Here is a 22,666-nt window from a genome sequence, read left to right on the forward strand (position 1 = left end):
CGAATGAAAACGAAAAGTTTCCATCCTTCTTAGTTGTTGCGGTCCATTCAGTGCCGAATAAGGCAGTCGTTTAAGCGATGTTCCGTTCTCAATCCAGGAAAGGAGATCTTGGCGGGTTGCGACTGTGATATTAGCAATGCAGCAGGCTAGTGTAAGCCTGACCGTCAATCCAATTCACTTTTGTTTGGCATGTTACTTGGCCCATCTTGCTGTATATAATATGCTCAGATGTCCCCAAATTGATTGGAAAAATCAACAACTTGCCTTGTCCCCAACAGATCAAAGGATTGTCAGTCTTCCGGCAGTGCACATACTACAAAGTCTAGCCATAGCCGGCTAGAGTTCTCCGTCTCCACCAGATCGTCATGATGTTTGGCCCCCAGAAACTGGTGGCAGTGGCCTCTCTGGTCGCAGAATTTGCAGGTAACGACCACGTCCCTCGCACTTCTCTTGCTCTGCGCCAGTCCAGTCACTAACGGGGCCTTACGGCAGCCCAAGTAACGGCCGAAGCAACCCCACCGCTCAAGTACGGGCTCGTCATGTTCCCGGCCGTTGAGCTCCAGGACGGCATCGGCCCCATCGACCCCCTGCAAATCCTCGCCGCCAAGCACAACATGACCCTATACATCCTCGCCGAGACCATGCAGCCCGTATCGAGCCAGATCCCGATCGGAGTGACCCCATTCGCCCCCAGCATACTGCCGACGCACACCTTTGCCGACGCCCCGGACGACATCCAGGTGCTTATCGTGCCCGGCGGACCGGGCGTACGCGACCTCCAGACCTCGGCCTCGGCCGAGGCCTACATCCGGGCGACGCACCCTAAGCTGGAGCATCTCATCACCATCTGCACGGGTAGCATCCTGGCCGGCAGGGCTGGCGCGCTCGACGGCAAGCTCGCCACGACCAACAAGTCTGCGTGGAAGAGCCTGACGCCGTCGGTGCCGGGGGTCAAGTGGGTGGCGCCGGCACGCTGGATTAGGGACGGCAACGTTTGGTCGTCATCTGGAGTGTTGTCGGGGATCGATCTCATTCACGCGTGGATCAAGGTCATGTTTGGCGACGAGGAGGAGCAGAGGATCGCGGGCCTGACCGAATACATACCGCAGACGAGCCAGTGCGATGAGCCTTACACCGCAAGGTTCAACATCACGCCGACTGCTGATAAATGCATCGAGGAATAGGGTCTATGCGGCCGGTTGTTGTAGGGTGACTATTTCCGGGGGGTCACCAGACGAAAAAAAAAAAAAAAAAAAAAAAAAAGATGATACTTGCCACCGAATTGTACAGGTCATCACTTTTTTTTTTCGATATCGTTACCACACCGTTTTTGCTAAGTACGGGCTGGGGGAGCATGGGCTTTGCCGTTGAAGCTAATGCAGATAAGAAAAGTATTTGACTGGACGTTACAAGGCAAATAAGAAAAAATGAGAACCTGGATGAGTCGAAGACGAATAATACGAACGTAACAAGATTGAAAAGCAACCCAAACAAATCTCTCACCAGATTTTGGCGTTTTGCCAAGAGCCCCGGCGGTTCTCCGTAGTCGTCCGCAGAAGTTGGATAGCAACAGGTAATCTGGGATGATCCCTACAGAAGATTCCATCCAATCTGCCAATGCATGCTGAGAAAACCACCCCTGACAACAGCTGAGGGACAAAACCACCCCACCCTCAACCGAATTTCGAAGCTCCGATGTCGTTCCAGGCGTGTCGTCACTGCTACCCAACTGCAGCAAGCTCTTAACTGCCTTATTTACCCCTCCATGTGGGAGCACCAGAGAAAAGGGAAAGAAAAAAAAATAACAAAACAACCCCGCCATCGACATAAGTAAACGGCCCTTCTCTAGCGAAGCTTCCAATGGATGCTGCGGCACGTCGCATTCCCCAACAGGCCCGCGGGATGCTACTGAAAATGAATTGATTACAGGGTACAAGATATATACCTCAGTGCCGAATTGTACGGTAGGTAGCTGTCAGACTTGTGTCATGCATCTGAAGTTGTCGTGTCTCGAGCTACGCTACGTTGCTATCAAGGACGAAGCTATAGCCGGGCTACCCACAGTCTAGATACACTACCTAGGTAATTAGGTAGTTACAATGTAAGGTAGCTATTTGTCATATCCACTCGCTACCATTCTGCAGCAGCAGGGCAGACTTGCAAGGATATCGGATACGCACAGTAGTCAGGACCTTAGCTGAGTGGGTAGCTTTGCCCAAGGCCCATCTAAAATGCTATGATGCTTCATACCTTGTGCATGCGAAACATCAAGAAGGATTCTAAGTTACGTATATACGATGCCATGTACTGTATGTAAGGTAGGTAGGTAGGTACCTACCTAGGTACCAGGTGCCTAGGTAGACAAGTACAGAGAGTATCTCAACATGGAGAGAGACATCAACAGAAAAGCCAAGGAAAGGCAAGGCATGGTAAGGTATGGTAATAAAAACAATGCAAGCTTGACCTGATTTATTCTGGAACGGCAGGACTAGGCAAATGTTATATGCATGTTGATAGCTCTTTCTTTCCCTCTTCAAGTAGGCGGGCGGGTGGCCAAATCTCTGCCTCCCACTGGTTGGCTGTGCTCGGCTTTTGGGATGGATGACATGACATGTCTCCCCTTCCTACTTTCGCCGGGTCCCTGTTGCTACAGCATTTAAACTCGTCTACCCACCAACCTCCCACCTTTTTTTTCTCTCCCTCGCCTCAATTCTTTTCCCTGCTTGTTTGTATTCTTCGCAACAAACAAAACAGCACAACCACCTACATCTTCCTAAAATCAGATTAAAGACATACCAAACAGTCTGCCCATCATGGTCAAGTGTGGTATCAACGGTTTCGGTCGTATCGGCCGCATTGTCTTCCGCAATGCTATCGAGCACCCCGACTGCGAGATTGTCGCCGTCAACGACCCCTTCATCGAGCCCAAGTACGCCGTAAGTAGTTTCTCGAGTACTTTGTCTCTCTCCATTGATACTTGTCCCTCAATATCCAGCAGGTCTGGTGTTTTCCTCTACCTACCTTAGCCTACATAAGAAAGTGGCATCATACTGACGACATGACCCCTCACTCCAGAAATACATGCTCGAGTACGACTCCACCCACGGCCGCTTCAAGGGCACCGTCGAGGTCTCGGGCTCGGACCTGGTCGTCAACGGCAAGAAGGTCAAGTTCTACACTGAGCGTGACCCCGCCAACATTCCCTGGTCCGAGACTGGCGCCGAGTACGTCGTTGAGTCGACCGGTGTCTTCACCACCACCGACAAGGCCTCTGCTCACTTGAAGGGTGGTGCCAAGAAGGTCATCATCTCGGCCCCCTCTGCCGACGCCCCCATGTACGTGATGGGTGTCAACGAGAAGTCGTACGACGGCAGCGCCAGCGTCATCTCCAACGCTTCTTGCACCACCAACTGCTTGGCTCCCCTCGCCAAGGTCATCAACGACAAGTTTGGCATCGTTGAGGGTCTCATGACCACCGTCCACTCCTACACTGCCACCCAGAAGACCGTCGACGGTCCCTCGGCCAAGGACTGGCGCGGAGGCCGTGGCGCCGCCCAGAACATCATCCCCAGCTCCACCGGCGCCGCCAAGGCTGTCGGCAAGGTCATCCCCGCCCTTAACGGAAAGCTCACCGGCATGTCGATGCGTGTGCCCACCGCCAACGTCTCGGTTGTCGACCTGACCTGCCGCCTTGAGAAGGGTGCCTCGTACGAGGAGATCAAGGCCGCCATCAAGGAGGCTGCCGACGGCCCCCTGAAGGGTAAGTTCATATGAATTCCTAGCTTTGCACATTGCCAGTGCCCGCCGGATACCGGATAGTAGACTAACAAACCTCATCACAGGCATCCTCGAGTACACCGAGGACGATGTCGTCTCGTCCGACATGATCGGCAACAACGCCTCGTCCATCTTCGACGCCCAGGCCGGTATTGCCCTCAACGACAAGTTCGTCAAGCTCGTCAGCTGGTACGACAACGAGTGGGGCTACAGCCGTCGTGTCATTGACCTCGTCACCTACATCTCCAAGGTTGACGGTGGCAAGTAAGCGTTTCTATGTTTTTGCAAAGGGCCCAATACAGGTTGCTTGCCCAACGCTCAAGAGCTGAAGTAGGGAATGAGATCCTGGGGGGTGTTTTGAAAAAAGATAGAAAACGGTAGAAAGTAGTTTTACCGAACCAAGAAAAAAAAAGAACAAAAAAAAACTCAAAACACGTATTAATGACTGGGAATGAACTATGATAATGTAAGAGATCAAGTAAGAGGGAGACCAAGTAAAAGGTTCGGCGGTATTGTTCCGAATCGAGGAACAAAAACCACTGCGTCTACAGATAGTCTACTCCACAGAAAAGAATATCTTTGCTCTCTGCTTAACCTTTTTATATTGATGTTGCTTCGGTCTGATCGTAAGCGGTCGGCTGATAATCGCTTGAATGGATGAAAGGGCATAACATGTTCGTCTGAACTGGTATCAAAGGCGTGAGATATGACCGGATATGGAACAGGCCTACCCCTCGACGACGACTGGATGCTCACATTTGAACTGGAATCGAGAGCATAGGTTCAAAATCGCTGTATTGATTCTGCCTAGTGTACATGGGCAACACACTGTTGTTAGACATTTTATTACCTCCTCTCATGCCCAAAGAAAGAAGAAAAAGAATCGAGAGAGAGAAAAACACCCAAGTCAGCCCCAGTCCTTTCTACTAAAACGCAACGCCGCCAGCCCTGCCTCCACCCAACTCGTCCAGGCTCTTTTGCGTGAGCTCGGACCGAAGGGCGTGGGTCTGGGCCTCGCGCTCGAGCCGCTCGTAGACGCGCAGGCTCTTGCGCAGGCGCTCCTCTTTGGCCTTGAGTTCGTCGCGCAGGCGTTCCTCGTCCTCACGGAGCCGGCGGTGGTGCGGCTCCAGCTCCTTGACTACGCCGCTGACCAGGCACGCCGACTGCGGGTCCAGCTTGCTGTTGTGCGGGATTATGAGCGGCATCGTGCTCATGATCTGCTGCGCGAGTGTTCGCTGAGGTGGCGGTGGGGCGGGCTGCTGCTGCTGTTGCTGCTGCTGCTGGGGTGGTTGTTGTTGTTGCTGTGGGGCGGTCGGAGGTTGGGTTTGCTGCTGCTGGAAAGATGGGCCTGTTGGTGGGTTAAAGGGTCTGCTGGCTAGGGCGGGTGAGGTGGTGGCGGTTGTTGACGCCGAGCGAGGGCCCGTGGGGATGCTGTTGGCGCCTGTTGGGGCCGATGATCCTCCTGCACCTCCCACGGCACCCGATCCGCCTGCGGATCCTCCGCTGCCCAGTGATGCCGGGTTTGAAGATTGCCGGGCAGGCATGGAGGTGCCCCAGCCGCCGCCTCGGCCGCGGCCGGAATACGGTCCTCCGCGGGCGCCACGGGGACCTGAAGGTGGTGCCGTGGGTGAGGCAGCGTCGATGCGGTTCGCGTTGGAGGTGACGGCCGGCGAGGCGGACTGACGTGCCGGGGTCGATGATGCCAGCGAAGGCTTCCTGTTTTCCCTGGGCCCTGTCGGCGGTGCACCGCGGAGAGCTGCCGGCCCTCGAGGAGGGGACTTTGGTGCAGGCGCTGGTGGTGCCGGTGCCGGTGCCTGTGTCGGTGTTGATGCTGGTGCTTGTGTTGATGTTAATGGCTGTGTAATGGCCGCCGACTGTGCGCGCTCAGGCTGGGGAGCTGCAGGTGCAGCAGCAGCAGTAGGAGTCGCAGTAGAGGCGGTGTTGGCGGAGGGTTCAGAAACGGCCGGTGGCGGCGGCGGGGGTTTCTCTGCCGCACGCTCGCGATCCCGCACCTGAACGACAGGGATGGCGTTTGCGCTAGAAACGAATGCCGGTGAGCGCGAAAGAGGGCTCTGCGGGATAGACCTATCTCCTCGGCGGACTGTGTTGGGATGTGGTGAGGATCGACCAGAAGCGGAGCGGGAAGATAGGTTCGAATCCCTCGCGTTGCTACCCAAGTTGAACGGATGTGGTGGGGAACGGTTGTTGTTGTTTCGAGAAGCTGGCCCTATGTATCGATCGTCGCCTCGTGGCGGACTGCGCGACCGTGGTGGGCGGTAAGAGCGTGGTGGTGGTGGTATTGGACTGCGGCGAACTGGGGATCGAGAACGGCGCATGCGGTCGATAGGGGAACGAGATCTTCGTCTGTTTCGTTTTCAAAGCATGTCAGCAAATCTTGCCCGTCCTGGCACATCGTAACAAGTCCATCCAAGCAAAAGAACCACCAAAACCACCTACCTCGGTCCATCATAGTCCCTCCTCGGCGGACTCCTCGCGCGACCATCCATCCTCCGGGGACTGCCACCATACCTAGGCAGCGGGCTCCTCCTGATGGGGCTCCTCCTCGGCGGTGGAGGGCTCCGCCTGGGCAGCGGACTCCTGGGCCTGCCGCGACTATCATCCCGTCTCCTCCAACAATCTGCCTGGCTGGGCTTTGGGTCCCCGTGTCCGTGGCCGAGACCACCGCCTCCACCTCCTCCGCCGCCGCCACGGAACCGGTCGGGGCTGCGGGAGCGCTGGTGGCGGCGCGGCGGCGGTACGTAGCTGTCGGCGGGCGGGCTCCTGGGCCTGTCGCGGTCGCCGCGCATCAGGGGACTCCTGGCCGGCCGGCGTGGGGAGCGGTCGCGGTTGAATGGCCGATAGGATTCTCCCGCTCCATAGCGCGTCACTTCACCATCTTCGTATCTGGCGGTGGGATATTGAGTATTGTCAGCTTGACTGAATGGGAATTATAGACTCTAGGCAATGCGAGAGGTTCGTTCATGAGCCTTGTCGAGTTGTGCTGGCGACTGACCTTCTTGATCTGTCGCGTCCGTCCATGGTCGCGTCTTCGAGGCTCTTGCGGAGCCGGGCAAGGGCGAGGCTTGTGCCTCTCTACTCGGTAAGGCGGCGAGACCCTGATAGATGTTTGTTTGCCGGAGAACTACTTTGACAGTGTTATTGACGTTTTCGAACAAGGGACAGCCTGTGATTTTATGAATCATATAAAACGATCGAAAAATTCCGACATAAGTAGTCGCTAGGTGATGGGTGAATCGATTATGGAAGCGCAGTTGAGGATCGAAAAAAAAGATGGAACTTGCTTGGGCGAGTGAGTGCAGCAGGGCTGAGATTGGCCTGGACGAATGTGGAGGTGCAGGGTAGTGCAGGGTAGGTTGCACCGGACATGATTTCTCATCAACCGTCAACCAGATGCCGAAGAAAGGACACCACAACTCGTTATCAACTAATACTTTTTAGACTTCTAATTTTGTTATTTTCTGAAATTGGGAGCATTGTAAAGGAAATTAAAATAAGAAGAAAACGGACAAATTACAGTGAAGAAGAGCCATACATTGCCTACCCTAATAATTACCCGAGGAACCTCTTCATTTCTTCTAGCCTACTACTATCATATTCCAAGGCGCAACTCTTGCCACCGCGGCGAAATTCATGAGACTTCCTCAACCATCATGCGTGGTATTCCAGCTTTCCCGTTTGCTGACCCGCCACCGCCGAATGTTCTACCAAGCGGGCCCTCGAGGATCTCTGCCGGCACAGAGACTCGACTGCCGTTCTTGTTGCTGACCCAGCGCACAAACATGGGGTTGGCTGAGGACGCAGAACCGCCGCCTTCATTGGCAAGCGTGTCGTCGCCGTTAGCCCCTGCCGCCCCCTTTTTGTTGTCCTTCCGCACCTGCTTCTTGAGCAGCTTGTTGATAGTCTCCATCTACACGTATAACGAAGAATCTCACTGTTAGTATTATGTTTGTCCATGCTTCGTCTTTGTGCATGCGGAGAAGACAAAGCAAATAAAACCATGAAAACACCGACCTTGACTTCCTCGTTACGCTTCTCGCTAAGATTGCGCCGTCGACGTGCCATCTCCGCACGCCTCATGCTCAATTCCTCCGCCGTGAATGTCCTCTTGGCTTGCACCTCTGTAAACCACCGCTTGTTAGTAATGATATCCACACAATTCATGTAATTCCTAGTGAGTGAAAGCTCCTACCGTTGGAGAGCTCCATGTAATCTGCCGCCTCATCCTTAAATCTCGCCTGCTGACGCTTGGTCATCTTTGTCAAATCGGGCGTCTCCTCCCTGCTTCCAGTCTCGTCGTCTTCGTCATCATCGTCGTCTTCTTCCTCTTCTTCCCCAGCGACCTCGATCTCTTCACCCTCAGCATCAATGTCCTCCTCACCCTCGGCGTCCTCATCGCCAAGGTCATCTCCACCTGTCGTCATTACTGTCTGGTCCATATCTCCAGCGTCGCTGTCCAGTTCACTGAGCTCGTCGTCGTCATCTTCATCATCGTCCTCTTCGGCGGCCGCGGATCTCTTAGGAGCTGGCGGTTTCCGTGCCTGTTTTTGCGTCGGTTTCGATTGCGGTGCCTTTCGAACTTTGATGGCAGGCGCTGAGGCGTCCATATCAATATCGCCATCGGCATCTTCATCCTCCTCTCCCTCTGCATCTACGTCCATATCGTCGTCCTCTTCTCCCTCGGCATCAACATCCATATCGTCGTCCTCGCCATCGGCATCCTGATCCCCGACCCGGATCACATCTTCCTCTTCCTCCTCACTATCCTCTGACTCGACATAGCGCTTCTTACCGCCTCTAGAAGCCCGCTTGCCACGGTCATTTGAATCCCGGCCGCTGGTCCTGGCAGCCTGGGACCGAGAGGTAGTCTCGTTAGTGGCCTGCCGCAGCTTAGAGCCGGGCACCTTGACGGTGACTGGCACATGGTGAGAGTCCGCCGAAGCGGATGATGATGGTCGGTCCATGGACTGGTCCCTGTTACGTCCCCGCGACCGCGAGGATGTTGAGGCGTCTCTGTCGGCAATGTTAGTGATTGCTGCCGTGGCCCTCTGGGCGGCTGAGCGCCGTGGTCGGAAAGACATGTTGCTTTTCCAGGTCTTTGTATTTATTGTTCTTCCTTTCTTTGATGATATGTGTCTGAATAGTGTTACAATACGGGGGGCTTTGACCAGGGACTGAGTGGGTGGTGGTAACGCAAGTTGGTTCCTGATAAAGACGTGAGGCGGATTGAAAGCCAGGCGATAGGCTTAGAACACAGTGTCCTGGTTCGTCAAGCGGTAACCAAGTGATGATGATGATGTAGGATTGGACATCCCGGGGTTGTGGGCTGGATGGCGCCTTGGCTTGAAGTTTGTGGGGGGTAGGTTATTTGAGGGCTCAGCTCTTTCTCAATTGAGGTTGGCTTGATCGTTCTGATCTGAGGGGTTGTGCCCGGGTGCGCGTGGGTGCGGCACGATCAACAAGAGAGAGGGTAAGTGAGGTAAGACAAGGGATAAATGATAAAGATAGGCAAAATAAAATAAAAATCAGAGTGGTCCAATCTTGCTTGCATGAACAAAAAAACCAACGCATTTAAAGTAAAGGTAGTTGCTACCAACCCCATGCAGGGACTTGGATGCCCAGATGGAATCGAAAAGTCCTCTTGCACATGGGCAGTTTGAACCTTGACGATTGGATCACTCCTAACAGAATAGGCTGGCTGGCTTGACTGACTGGCCTAGCAAAAAGCTCTCGCTTCTTTCTCTTCCGGGCCGCCTGCTGTGGCGTATGGTAGGTAATGTAATTGCTCGCTTGTGAAGGTCGAGATGATTTGAATCCCGGTGGCATGGACGACCAACGAAATACAAGGGAACAATCTCTCATTTGCCAGTTGCCACGATTTGCGATGGAGGCCAAGCCACTCGGCCTGCTTCCCTTGCTTGATCGACTGATGTTATCTCATCCATCGCGGCTAATGCTGACAAAGGAGCGTTTTCTTTTTCCTTTATTTTTTTTCTTTCGTTCGTTCCGTCCAAACCACAAACCCCAAATCTGCATCTGTCTACAGTACAGTATGGTGGTTTTGGGTACAATGAGGTCTCAGCCGGCCAGCTCAGCCAACACTCGATCGCAGCCATGATCGATCTCATGTATCTGTATTTGTGTTTGTAAACAGAAGGAAAGAAAAGAAGAAAAAACTTGTGAAAAATAAAATGAAATCGTACGCCTACTTACTCTTACCGGAACGTTTCCTTCACTAATGAATGACCACTGCAGTGAGAATTGACCGTACACCGCCACAGAGACGTGTCACTTCAAAGCAAGGCGGTAGGTGGTCAGCACAGCTTTTTACCGCTTCCTGGACTGAAGCGGTCTTGGCTTGCCTCGTCTAGGCGTCGTCGTCCACTTGAATGGGGTTCGTGATGTGCTTCTTTCTCTCGGGTTGCACTGCAGACAAGAGTGACCCAAAACGTTTCAAATGTAGCTGGCTTGAAGCCTTGGAATGATGAAATCAAGAATAACTATGGCTTTAAGTAGCGAGCAGATGACCGTGGATCAATCAAGACAGCAAGATAAGAATCTGTCCAAAATACAGCGACTGTTTGTTGCCAGGGGTTTCCGACATGCTTCGAAAGTTCAAGATGTTTTGCTTGCACCTCCAGAATCCACATCGCAACCACATCAGCTAGCAAGGCTAGCTGCGGACCTGCGGCTAACCGTCCGATCCACACCAACCTCATTTAATCCCGGCACCCTTGCCTAGGCGTCTTTGCTCTAGGTAAAGCGGGCAGACACCCTAACCCTTATTGACAGGGCGCCGGGGAAGCAGCACATGTGGGGAAAGTGCAAGACAAAATACTACCTATGGACATAGCCTTGGTAGCGTAGACTGGACGAAGAACTCCACTTCTCCGCGAACCGATCAACCGAGGCTTGCGTCGGCAATTCAACGCGACTTGGAACCGCCTCCATATTAACGGAATATCTTGACAACTTTCTGACCTAGATACTTTGCGCAACAACAGCAACATTTACAATCCTCATTCTTTTGTCACATATCCCCAAAAGGACATCAGACACAAATGGCCGACCCTGACAAGAAAGAGGACGTTCCCGTCCCTGCCTGGCAGCAACAGCAATCCAATGATGGCTCCACTCTAGACCATGCTCGCCTCTTCCTCCAAGACGAGGAGGTCCGTCAGGCCAGCCGCGAGAAGAAGATATCATTTTTGCGCAGCAAGGGGGTTTCGGGCGCCGATATTGAAATACTGCTCGGGGAGGATGAGAGCAGCAGTATTACCAGCGACAGCAATCAGACCACAGCAGCCGCGCCTGTATGCTCCCCTTGCATTCACTGCTCAGCCTCTCCTACTGTATCGGTTTGCTAACTAGAATGGCTTTGGAACTTGTAGCACTCGGCACAAGAGAAACCCACCGCATCTCAACCACAATTGCCACCGCAACCACAAATGCAGCAGCAGCAACAACCCCAACAACAAACACAACCAGCCCAAAAGCCCGACCAGCCGCCGATAGTAACCTACCCCGAGTTCCTCACCAAACCCCCCCGGCCACCCCCTCTCATAACCGCCACCACCTTCCTCAACACGGCCTCTGCCTTTGCCGGCCTGGCTACCCTCATAATCGGCACGTCCAAGTATGTTCTTTCCCCGATGGTCGAGTCCCTGACCGACGCCCGGATCGACCTGCACCGCTCCGCCTCGGACGGCCTGAGCCGCACCATTGAGAAGCTTGAGGGCATCGTGTCCGAAGTCCCACCCCTGCCGTCCGCCAGCACGCAGGACAAGACCGGCGGCGCGGCAAGGAAGCAAGACGACAACGACGCAGCTAGCAGTGACGGCGGCGACCCGACGGAGCTCTTCCACCGCGACGTAGGAGTGCAGACCTCTCCGCCGCAGACGCCCTTCGCCGCCACCGCCAGTACACAAAAGCCCTCGGCCATCGAGTCGCAGGCGACGCGGCTCGCCAAGCTGACGGCGTCGGTGCGCGAGATGTCGGTCTCGTACGCCACGACGGCCGAGACGCACGAGTCGACCAGCGTCGTTCTCGGCCACCTGTCCGCCGACGTCGACAAGCTCAGGACGCCCGTGGCCACGAGGCCCGCGGGGACCGTCTACTACCGCGCCTTTGCCGAGCCCGACGACCAGGTCAAGGCTGTCAAGCAGAGCATCAGGAGCGTCAAGGGCGTCCTGCTCAGCGCCAGGAGCTTCCCGCCTCCGCAGGGGTCCACGTTGCGATGATCCAATGGAGTGGCGGTTCTTGTCACGTGTTGATTTTTTTTTTTGTATATCCTGCCTACTTTTAAATCCCCCCCCCATCTGTATATTGTATATATGTAATACGTTGGTATAGATCGAAATCCCGGATGTCGACAGTCATTTGACATCCCTTCTGGTCATGACGATCAAATCATAATGAATGGACGAAATACAGCATTCCTTGGCATCGAAGGCGTCAGTCGGGCAGCTTTCGGCCCAACAGTAGTATTCCTAGTTTTGATATGCCCTGATTGACTACTGCCGTGGTGTACTTGAGAGTACGAAAGCAAAGAATTCCAGCACTGTCCATGAATGTGCGCAGTCAACTGGCCCTAAATGCGTCCTTCGTGCTTTGATATGGCCCAAAACCCTCCAGTGATCTGTAGACCAAATACGGAATCTCCGTCCGTCCTGAATACTCGTAAACCACGGATACAGAGAAGTGGCCATTTATTCTTGCGTGGCCCAAAGTATCTTTATACGGGGTGCAACATCCCTTTCTTTCCGTCGTAGTATCGCAAGGAGCCTCGTCGTCAAAATCTCAACACAAGCAATAGCCTCAACAAAAAAGAGGGCTTTTTCTCAACAACGACAATAGACGAAGCCCGTCCGTTTCTCCAGTCACCGCCTAGACGTTCGTTTTCAAGGCACTGCCGCTGGCGGCGCATGCTCGGTCGGAATCCTCGTCTTCTGCCGTGCCGAATACAACTTCTCGTACGTGCCCACCCAGACGTGCTCCCACCCTCTGCCCTCAAGCCTCTGCTCTTCGTACCACTCCACCGTTGGGCGGTATTCGTAAGTCATGTGGGTAGCGTTTTTGTCCTTGACCCGGGCCAGCCGCGCTGCCTCGAACAGCCGGTTACTGCACTTGCTGGGCCCCTCGAAGGACGTGTCGGGTACCGGTGGGTGGAAAACAATTTTGGTTTCCAGCTCGGTAGAATCAGGATTCTCATCGGGATTGTCATCGTTGACGGGAGATGAGGAAGGAGTAGAAGACGGGTGGTCCTTAAAGACCAACTTGAACCCCATCCGCGCCAGCCGCTCAGATGATAATGGCAGCATTTCAAGACTATCAATTAGATTTTCAGCCAGCCTTAGGCATTGGTCTACTGGCGACAGACCTGCAACAGTTATCGGCATTCCCGCAACCCAGATGTTGGCCACTTTCTGTGGCGGCATCCTGTGGGTGAAGACAAATTGACCTCCCACCCTGTCGCGATGTTTCTTGTCGGGCTCGTGCTTGCGTATGTGGTTTATAACGGCCTGCTGCGAGCTTGGCAAGCAATCCTCTAGGATATACTTCCCAGGAGTGTCCATGCCGGCAGCAGGGTCCACAATGATGATTTCTGTCGGCGTCCTTGACGACTGCTCCGTAACCACCTCCTCGTTGATTCGGTATATCACAAGCCAAGGCCGGCGTGGCGCTCGCTGACCCCTTGCCGACATTGCCGGGTTGAAAGAATCCTCTACCATGTAGCAGAAACCTATGTACATCCTGTACGTTTTATCAAATGCCCATGTATAGTCAAACCATTGTCGTATCAGGTTGTCCTGGTTGCTGTTAATCCGGCCATGTTGGAACAGTTCATCGCCGTCTTTCCAGTAAATCGGAAATGCAAACAACCGCCACACTCCTGGTTTGATCTTTCGGTCCGCGCGGGTTTGAATGCGGTTGAGCTCGTCAAGAAATGCCTTAGGAGTTTCCTGGGGCAACCTTTCGCTTCGGAATACGGTCAAATCGGGTGCCGGATTCTGTTGTACTGACGGCGGTGCAGAACCGGCAGTTGCCATAGGCTGGTCGGGAGGTTTTGGCCTCGCGCCCGCCAACTCGGCCTCCTTCTTTCCGTCCTCCTCACGGATCTTTCGCAGCAAACCGTCGGGATCGTTGATTGTGTTCTTGGAAAAGCTAGGAATCTTGAGAAACGCTCGCTTCCGGCACAAGGTTCTGCTGCCATTTCTTGTCCCAAGCACGTTGAACTTGCGGAACTTTTCAGCGTTCGCAATAGACCACCATCCAAACCAGTTGACCAGGCTCTGCTCGTCGTTGTCGTCAACGCACTGCTCCGCGAATATAAAATTGCTCGTATAGGACTCTTCCGGCAACCGATGAAGCGTCGGCCCGGTCATTGCGAGCATTTCAGTTGCCAGTTGAGATATAGCGTGACAGTCGTCCATTGATACGCCCCTCATGGTAGCCTTGTTCTCGCGCTCCTTGTCTGAGAGCCGAGCATCTTGTAAAATGCCTTGCCTGAGGCGCGATTTCTCTGCCGCCAGGTCACCCACCCAGTTCACAAAATCGTGAGATATCATGATGGCCTTCGTTTTGTTGCGTACATGCTCACTTATTGTCTCCAAGGCTAGTCTAGGCTCAGAAACCACAAAACTTGGTGTCAGCAGCGTGAGATGACCAAAGGGAAAAAGACGTTCTGGTTGCGCATCGAGCGAATTCCATAGGTTTGCCTTGTCTGGCCAGCGCCAAACCCAATACCGAGCGTTTTCCAGAAACAGTCGCAGCTTTGGTAATCGCCGAAGGGTCCTGAGAGCAGCTTCGTGAACTATCACTGCGGCGACCGAAGTCGGCTCCAGGTTGCTTAAAAAATCTCGCCAGCTGCCGTGAAGATGAGCAGTATACACCTCTGCGTCCGGGTTGCATGCCCGGATCCACATGCTAGCTTGCATAAATTCTGCTGCACAGGACAGAGGGAATATCAAGCAAAAGCGCGGCGTTCCCGTGCCGACCTGAGGACCAGGGGGCACAAGTCTTTCAAATGCAGACTCGCCCAGACCAAATAAATGATCCATGAATCGAACACGGCTATGGCGTGTCGTTGGCTCGGCAGCTATAGACCTTGTGTTCTCGCCTTGTAGCATCAACGAAATGTCATCTGCTGGAGTAAACAAGATGTACCTGAGTACAGCAACATCGGATTCCTTTTCTTCGCCATCCAAGCTGTCCGGGGCCCAATAATCGCATTTGGCAGGATAAACAAGCACTGCGTAATGGACACGACTAAGTAAAAGCCCATTTCCGCCAGCTTTAAGTCGCTCCGACACATTTGTGAGCATTTTGTCGGCATTTTCGTCCTTGCCTGTGATACTTCCGGAGCAGTGATTCTTTTGGGATGGCCTTACTTGCTCAATCCGCTTCAGCAGGAGCTCGGCAAGGCATTGGTGGCGAAACGGTAGTACATCCCCGGTGAGAAACTCTTTCAGCCATTGTTGATCCTGAACACGAGGATCAGAATCGTTAGGAATTCCATTGAAAAGGACGTCCAAAGGTGAGCTGGAACCGAAACTAGCCTTGATCTGCACGCTTCTAGGTGTCGTTTTGGCTGCTTGGTATTCCGCCAACGTGACCTTTCGAGCGGGAGTCGTGGGGCTTGCAGGATCAGCATTTTCCTTCCCTGTTGGTTCTGGCAAATCGATTTCCATGTCCGATGAATCTCCTGGATTCATTGTTGGACTATCTTCGACCACGTCCATCTCTTCTGGTTCTGCGAAGACCTGCGATCCCGTAAAGGTGGCAGGAGCAGGGCTGTCATCATCTGGAGCGAAATGAACTGACTTTCGCTTGGTCTTGGTTGTTTGTCCTATTGGGTCCGCCACAGAAGCCTTTTTGCGGGAGGCCAGAGTCTGGTTCACAGGATGCGGCTTTGCGGCAGGGGCTTTCGACGCTGGCGGTCCTAGGGCGGGATTGAACAGTCTACCCTCCATCTCGGCAGCGGTGGGAGCATCGTTTTCCTTGTTTCGACCTCGAAGCTCTACTCTCCGTCGGGTTGAGAGACTAACATATCGTTTATTGGAATTGCTTTGAACAGCGCCGTCCGCATCCGAGTCTAGGTACGACTTCCGCTTGGGTTTCCTCAAGGCAGATATATTGATCCTAGTAACGTTGATCATTGTAGTTGGCCTGGACACCGTCCGGCGAGCAGTCATGCCTTTGGAGCTCTTAACTACCGAAGACGCCAACATGCTTGACTTTGCAGGCCTAGGCACTGTAGCACCATCCGCCGTCGCCCTTTGTGCGGTACCTTGATAACCAGTAGCAGACGCTCGCTCCCTTGGCTGATCGGTGTGTCTTCGCGCAGTCCCTTGGTATCCTGTGGCGGATGGTTTTGCGGTGACGGCTTGTGGTTTTGGCATTGTTGAAGCCGGTCGCAGGCTAGGGATGCTTTGGGTTTGAGTAGAGCTTGAAGATGCCGGCGACTTTCCACCAATATTAACCCGCTTTCGCGGTTGATTACCAGCACTCGGGTTTGTGCCAGTGGCCCTATTCTTAGAGCTGGTGGGCATCGATGAGTCGGCGATTCCCTTGAAGATTCGATTTGTCCTTTGCTGTGGCTGTCTTGTCTCCAGTATACGCCGACTCCCCGCGTCGTCGACCGTGTCGTCTTCTTCTGCTTCGTCGCTACTGGAACCGCAAACAATGATTTCACTCGCTTTCTCCGCACTCTGAGATATCTTGTCTGTGGCCGAATCATCGTCATCTAATTCATCCAAATCCATCTCCCAATCAGTCCGAAACGGTTGTTCGTAGTCGTAGAGGCTCTTAAAGGGAAGGCCAAGTCTTTTTCGCTTGGCGTTTCTCTTCAACCGCTTGTCATTCTGCGTTTTCACCGCATCTCGCCATCGTAATATCTCCTTCTTGAAAGGTTCTTTCAAGCCAGCTTCAATCTCGGCCTTTGTCTCTTCCCAGTTTTCCAAACCGTCCTCGGGGAAGTTTTCGGCTACCTCCCAGGTGCTTCTGTAGATTGGAAACCCTACCCAGTGGACAAGGTACCTCATCTTGCCCGCGCTGCTCCGCCTTTCGGCAGCGACGGCTTCGATTTCCCACAGTTTTTCTGGATCTTCAATATCCAGGTCCATGTTGTCCGGGTCGTCAGATTCGCCCTGGCCTTCCGACCTGAAGTAATCTATGACAGTCGAGGTCGTTGACACATCGTCGATATCATCATCATCATCCTCAATACTAGAAGGAAGCGACATGATATCGCACAACTCATCGTCGGCGGCATCGTTTGATGTTGTGGCGGACATGACCTGCCCAGATCTTCTTCAACCTAGAAATAGATTCAAGGTGCGCAGACTTTGTTGTGACCTGGTAGCGTCTGAATCAACATTGAATTTGCGCGTAATTTATGGCCACATTGTCAGTTTTGACAAGTCGAATCTGTATCAAATTTTAGTCTTTTTGTGCTTCTGTAATCAGAGAAATACACTTACCATTGAACACCATGTCAGGTTAAGTGGTGCTCCCTCTCGAGAACAAATGACAAACGACCTTGCTAAAGCTTCAGAACCGGATATGAAAGAGCTTCTAGGCAATCGGGTTCATCTATCTACCTGTTCAGACACTTGAAGAATACGCGTGCTATAATGTGCTGCTACTGCAGCTACTTGTTGGGAGGCAGGGCACAGAACGTGACGCTAAACCAAGCGTCGGTAAGTTATCAAGATTGATGCACAAGTTTCGTACCTGCCAGGTACTTTAGAAGCTGGAGGTGTGTACCTAGGTAGGTACCTACCCTAGACATGGTTGATTGTAAACGGCAGAGATCCAGATTTCCCCACTAACTCAAAATGACCCGTCGCTGGCAGTGGGGTAGACCCTGGTAGACTAGAACTACAGTACTGCGTACAAGTAGACCACTGGAAGAACATCTTCCTAGATAGTTGAAGTGGAACGACTGGGTTTGTTGTCGATGATGTTCATTGGAGGAGAGGATACGAGAAACGTAGAAAATCTTTTTTTAATATTTCTTATTTTCTTTTTAGAAAATGAAGGTCTTGAATAGAAGAGGATGATTCTCTTTGTGCTTTCATAGCCGGCACATCTGCTTGCCCTTGCTTCCTTCCAAGTACAGGACCGTGAATGAACGACTGGCAGGTACAATCCAACGGTGCAGACCCGTTATACGCATTCGATCATTCATGTTGGCTCACTCTATTAGTAAACGCTCTTAATTACATATTAAATTACAATGTATCGCATCAAACAAGCGCACGTGATGCGCTAGCCGGAGCAGTGGAAACAAGCTGTCAAGTTGTCAGCCACTGGCTCCAGGGGGTGCTGTGAGGCACCCAAGGCACCTAAGGTAAGGTACCCTGGGACCTATCGTGGTGAGTTCGAGGCCAGACTTGAGCGAGATCCACGGGATACGTCTGCAATCGTGTTTCTGTGATGGAGCACCCAAACCTCGAGCTAAGTTCCTTTGTTCAAGTAGGTAAGTACTTTTTGCCTTGGATAACCTACCTCACCTACCCTATCTGAGGTACCTTCTTGGACATACCCGCATCTCATAAGAAAGTACGGCAAGAACTTGCAGAACATCTGCGCGCCTGCAATATCATCGACTATTTTTTTTCTTGTTTTCTTTTTGTACTTCCTATTTCTAACCGCATACATAGATCTGACTTAAGGCTGGTCCCAAAACACTCCCTTCATTTAGACCTAGACCTAGACCTAGTCTAGTCTAGTAGTGGGGGCCGGCTACCTGGAGGCTGTGTTGCTGCCCGCCCCATCTGTCCCTGACACTGACACACCCACACAGCCCCTAGCCCAGTGATTACAACATTCCACAGCGTCACCTCAGTCAGCTCTTTTGCACGCCCACCTTTGTCTGCCAGCCATTCTCTGTTGCGCTAGTGGGGCCATACAACTCTCTGCACCGACTTGTGATTCGAACACAACACCTCCTTGTCCAGCCTACGCCGACATACCATACCTTTGGAGTAGAACTTGCAATACTCCATCGCGCTTGTCTCAGCTGTAATCAATCACTACGTCTTCGAAACAGTTAGATAAACAGACCGACGACGCAGTTACCAAGCGAAACTTAGTCAATCAAAATGGCCAACGACGAGTACGACGTACGTGCTTCATTCTTCCCCCGCCATCATCGTTACTGTCCCCGTGCGCACGCGCAATACACCAAACCGTCGCCAACCAGAGATGCAAGCTGACAATGGCCTCTCTGATCACAGTTCCTCTTCAAAGGTGATAAATCCCCTCGTGGCGCTGTTGCGCCCTACTTGCTAGCCCATCGCCAACCACATGCAACCGTTCAAACTGGACTGCATGCACCATGCCAGGCTGGAATGACGTTGAATCTTGGCTGACCTGGGCGGCTTTCTGCCTAATGCAGTGGTGTTGATTGGAGACTCGGGTGTCGGAAAGTCCAACCTGCTTAGTCGATTCACCCGCAACGAGTTCAACCTCGACTCCAAGTCGACCATCGGCGTCGAGTTCGCCACCCGCTCCATCCAAGTCGACTCCAAAACCATCAAGGCTCAAATCTGGGACACGGCAGGCCAGGAGCGCTACCGCGCCATCACTTCGGCCTACTACCGCGGAGCCGTCGGGGCCCTGCTCGTCTACGACATCAGCAAGCATCAGACCTACGAGAACGTGACCCGGTGGCTCAAGGAGCTGAGGGACCATGCCGACGCCAACATAGTAATCATGCTGGTTGGAAACAAGAGCGATTTGCGCCACCTGCGCGCCGTGCCGACCGAAGAGGCCAAGGCATTTGCGAGTATGTCAACTGTTCTGAGCGCTCGGGGGGGGAAAAGTGGCTGGCTAGTCTGCGAGGACACGGCAGCCTTTTGGCGTCCGTGGGGAGAATGATGGAGAGAAGCGGGGAGGAAAGCTAACGCGCACCGTGCACCTTTAGGCGAAAATCATCTGTCATTTATCGAGACTTCGGCTTTCGATGCCAGCAACGTCGAGCTTGCATTCCAAAACATTCTGACAGGTATACACCGCTTTCTTGTAAACCGCGGCATGACGAACTCGATAACTGACTCCAGGACTCTTTGCCGATATCCAACAGAGATCTACCGTATCGTATCAAGCAAGGCCCTCGACAGTGGCGATACCCCATCAATGCCGCAGACAGGCACCAACATTGCGCTGTCCAATCCGACGGAGGACTCTGCTGCCAAGAATGGCAAATGCTGTTAATTTTTTTTCCCTTTTGTCGGACTGTTTTCTTTTTGCATCGACGATAGGGAATGAGTGATGAACAGGAGATGATCCCAGTTGCGTTACGTCGGGAGAATGAGGGGCTCACACGAGGATATGTCTGTACCTGCTCTATTGATGAGGACAGGTGCCCGGGAGGTATGGGGGGTATTTCTGTCTCTATTTTTATCCCCTATGTGTTACACTGCTTTTTTCACACATGTTCACGGGTTGTCTAGGCTTGAGCCATGATTGTTCTTGGGGGGGTTTTCAAGGTTTGTTTGGAAGTCAACATAATTTCACAATACCTCTCCAGGCTCATGTTCGTTGGGTCGTCCCCAGTGACTAAACGAATTTCTCCTAAGGCGTGTTTTATACTTGAGGTTCTCTACTACTATAGTCTTTTTATTTCCACGTATGAACGAATAAAGGGGTAACGTGACGTCTGGGAAGCGGTGTCGCCTCCATGACATTTGTTGCATTTTAAAAAGAAAGAAAATCCCCATGGAGACACCCCTGATGGATCAAGATATTCTTGGATTGCAGATACAGCCTCACCGCTGGGTGTTATCCATGATAAGCACCCGACTCCATACATAGTAAACGTCGGGCTTGCCTTGGTGGGTCTCCTCCAACCGTATTCCCCAGCACCATGCATGGACCCGCTAATTGTTCCCCGCGACTGGTTGCGATAAGCGATCTTATCGCAAAGACCGCCAAAAAAATTGTGCCAAGTACCTACCTACCTGTCTGCAAGTGAAGGCTACCGGAATCGTTTGCGACGCCAACAGCTCACGGCGCGCAGAAGAATCAGGTCAAGGATTTGAATTTGCACACCACATCCGATAGAGAATTGGGTCCGAGATCTTGCTCAACTTCGAGTACCCGACCGCATCCAAATTCAAGCATCACAATGGCCGCCGTCTTCAAGGCCCTCTCCAAGGGCGCAGGCGGCGACAAGTCGAGTGAGGCGGCCTCGGCCCCCCGTAAGAACAAGCAGCGCGTTCTGATTCTGTCTTCGAGGGGTGTTACTTTCAGGTGAGTCCTTGTCAATGATGTTCTAGCTGCTCGAATCGAATACGAGTAGTGGATTGGATACAAGATGCTAACGAGAATGCATCCCTTGCAAAGGCATCGTCACCTCCTCAACGACCTGGCAGCAATGCTGCCGCACGGCAAGAAAGACGTCAAGTTTGACTCAAAGTCCAAACTTTACCAGCTGAACGAGCTGGCGGAGCTGTACAACTGCAACAACGTGCTGTTCTTTGAGGCACGCAAGGGCCAGGATCTCTACGTGTGGGCGTCAAAGGTGCCCAACGGACCGACAGTCAAATTCCATCTTCAGAACCGTAGGACGCCGAACTGCACTTCAAATTACCTACAATCTTACCTGTGCTAACATCTTTTGTCGCGATGAAAAACAGTACACACAATGGATGAGCTCAACTTCACAGGAAACTGCCTCAAGGGCTCACGGCCGGTCCTATCGTTCGACTCGGCCTTTGACAAGGACCCGCACTACAGGGTGATCAAGGAGCTGTTCCTGCACATATTTGGCGTGCCCGAAGGCGCGCGCAAGTCGAAGCCGTTTGTGGACCACGTCATGGGCTTCAGCATAGCGGACGGCAAGATCTGGGTGCGCAACTACCAGATCAACGAGGTTGAAAAGACCAAGGGCGAGGACGGTGAGGATGGCGAGGCCAAGAAGGAGAAGAAGTCGAGCAGGAAGCCGGACGCCAAGGACACGGACATCAACCTGGTCGAGATCGGGCCGCGTTTCGTCCTCACCCCCGTCGTGATCCAGGAGGGTGCGTTCGGCGGTCCCATAATATACGAGAACAAGCAGTTCGTGTCGCCCAACCAGGTGCGTGCCGACCTGAGAAGGAAGAAGGCCGGCAGGCACCAGATGAGGTCAGGGCAGCAGGCGGATCTGATGGCCAAGAAGGACGGTTTGGGCCTGAGGACGGAGGGAAGCAAGAAACAGCGCGAGGACGAGTTAGATACCCGAAAGATCTTTGCTTAAAGTGGGAGGGGGAAGACTTGGGCGAGGTCGAGGCAGGTGGTGTCCTGGTTGCAAACCGACTTTGTTTGAATACAGGAATTATATGAAACCGTAATGAGCTTTGGGACATTTGGCTTGGTGATGGTGATGCGATTTTTTTGAACTGAAACTAGGTCCGATCGAAAAGGCTGTGAACATAAATGACTTAGCAGGTATGGTAGAAATGCAGTGTCGTGGTATGATTTTGATATCAGTGGCGTGGACTGCAAGTGGCCTGCATAGGTACCTCGGTAGACAGAATAGTCTGGATAATATGTCCAGAACAAAACATGTTCCGCACTACAGTATCTGGGCAGCCTGGAAATTGCTTCTTTCGTCCGTTAGTACAGCCGAATACAATGTGAGACGCTGTGAATTGTTCAGTCTGGTATAATACAGCCGCAATGTACAGGTCAGGATAATAGCTGGACCTGGAGGTGTTTCGGGAGCAATCAAACTGATAAACAACCCATCAGTTGCCCGCTACCCCTGCCCCTGACAAGCCCCACTAAACCCAACAGCAGGCAAGGCGCGCTAAAGCAGCCCCCCAAGCCTCCGTACGACGGTGCAGGGTCCGTTTTTGATGACATCCATCCATGACGCTGGGGC

At 52.9% G+C, this 22,666-nt stretch overlaps 8 protein-coding genes across 9 annotated transcripts; 5 read left to right on the forward strand and 3 right to left on the reverse strand.

The window, feature by feature from the left end:
* The first annotated feature begins 126 nt into the window (after window positions 1–126).
* Window positions 127–1,721, forward strand: MGG_01085 (ThiJ/PfpI family protein). Its single transcript, XM_003717804.1, has 2 exons — window positions 127–423; window positions 493–1,721. The coding sequence occupies exons 1-2, from the start codon at window positions 366–368 to the stop codon at window positions 1,182–1,184; spliced, it is 750 nt and encodes a 249-aa protein (XP_003717852.1). The 5' UTR covers window positions 127–365; the 3' UTR covers window positions 1,185–1,721.
* A 1,092-nt stretch (window positions 1,722–2,813) lies between these two features.
* Window positions 2,814–4,045, forward strand: MGG_01084 (glyceraldehyde-3-phosphate dehydrogenase; the record flags this gene model as incomplete). Its single annotated transcript, XM_003717805.1, has 3 exons — window positions 2,814–2,936; window positions 3,076–3,760; window positions 3,843–4,045. The coding sequence occupies 3 exons, from the start codon at window positions 2,814–2,816 to the stop codon at window positions 4,043–4,045; spliced, it is 1,011 nt and encodes a 336-aa protein (XP_003717853.1).
* Window positions 4,046–4,495: 450 nt separating this feature from the next.
* MGG_01083 (uncharacterized protein) lies at window positions 4,496–7,068 on the reverse strand. Its single transcript, XM_003717806.1, has 3 exons — window positions 6,791–7,068; window positions 6,235–6,681; window positions 4,496–6,141 (listed from the first exon to the last, which is right to left on the reverse strand). The coding sequence occupies exons 1-3, from the start codon at window positions 6,814–6,816 to the stop codon at window positions 4,704–4,706; spliced, it is 1,911 nt and encodes a 636-aa protein (XP_003717854.1). The 5' UTR covers window positions 6,817–7,068; the 3' UTR covers window positions 4,496–4,703.
* Window positions 7,069–7,240: 172 nt separating this feature from the next.
* Window positions 7,241–10,444, reverse strand: MGG_01082. Of its 2 annotated transcripts, XM_003717807.1 has the most exons (4): window positions 10,009–10,444; window positions 7,988–8,808; window positions 7,810–7,916; window positions 7,241–7,705 (listed from the first exon to the last, which is right to left on the reverse strand). In XM_003717807.1, exons 2-4 carry the CDS (start codon window positions 8,757–8,759, stop codon window positions 7,427–7,429), a joined length of 1,158 nt encoding a protein of 385 aa, XP_003717855.1. In that variant the 5' UTR covers window positions 8,760–8,808; window positions 10,009–10,444; the 3' UTR covers window positions 7,241–7,426. The 2 variants fall into 2 exon arrangements, with proteins under 2 accessions (XP_003717855.1, XP_003717856.1); XM_003717808.1 differs by having other exon boundaries at window positions 7,313–7,705; window positions 7,988–10,032.
* A 219-nt stretch (window positions 10,445–10,663) lies between these two features.
* On the forward strand, window positions 10,664–12,249 carry MGG_01081 (peroxin 14/17). Its single transcript, XM_003717809.1, has 2 exons — window positions 10,664–11,108; window positions 11,187–12,249. Exons 1-2 carry the CDS (start codon window positions 10,857–10,859, stop codon window positions 12,033–12,035), a joined length of 1,101 nt encoding a protein of 366 aa, XP_003717857.1. The 5' UTR covers window positions 10,664–10,856; the 3' UTR covers window positions 12,036–12,249.
* On the reverse strand, window positions 12,049–17,520 carry MGG_01080 (uncharacterized protein). Its single transcript, XM_003717810.1, has 2 exons — window positions 17,277–17,520; window positions 12,049–17,223 (listed from the first exon to the last, which is right to left on the reverse strand). The coding sequence occupies exon 2, from the start codon at window positions 17,088–17,090 to the stop codon at window positions 12,696–12,698; it is 4,395 nt and encodes a 1,464-aa protein (XP_003717858.1). The 5' UTR covers window positions 17,091–17,223; window positions 17,277–17,520; the 3' UTR covers window positions 12,049–12,695.
* Window positions 17,521–18,743: 1,223 nt separating this feature from the next.
* MGG_01079 (Ras-like protein Rab-11A) lies at window positions 18,744–20,572 on the forward strand. Its single transcript, XM_003717811.1, has 5 exons — window positions 18,744–18,923; window positions 19,038–19,050; window positions 19,199–19,588; window positions 19,727–19,807; window positions 19,886–20,572. Exons 1-5 carry the CDS (start codon window positions 18,903–18,905, stop codon window positions 20,014–20,016), a joined length of 636 nt encoding a protein of 211 aa, XP_003717859.1. The 5' UTR covers window positions 18,744–18,902; the 3' UTR covers window positions 20,017–20,572.
* A 175-nt stretch (window positions 20,573–20,747) lies between these two features.
* Window positions 20,748–22,357, forward strand: MGG_01078 (ribosome biogenesis protein BRX1). The gene is made up of 3 exons (XM_003717812.1): window positions 20,748–21,054; window positions 21,148–21,365; window positions 21,441–22,357. The coding sequence occupies exons 1-3, from the start codon at window positions 20,930–20,932 to the stop codon at window positions 22,037–22,039; spliced, it is 942 nt and encodes a 313-aa protein (XP_003717860.1). The 5' UTR covers window positions 20,748–20,929; the 3' UTR covers window positions 22,040–22,357.
* The last annotated feature ends 309 nt before the right edge of the window (window positions 22,358–22,666 follow it).

Source organism: Pyricularia oryzae, chromosome 5 (assembly GCF_000002495.2).
Source record: "Pyricularia oryzae 70-15 chromosome 5, whole genome shotgun sequence".
NCBI lineage: Eukaryota > Fungi > Ascomycota > Sordariomycetes > Magnaporthales > Pyriculariaceae > Pyricularia > Pyricularia oryzae.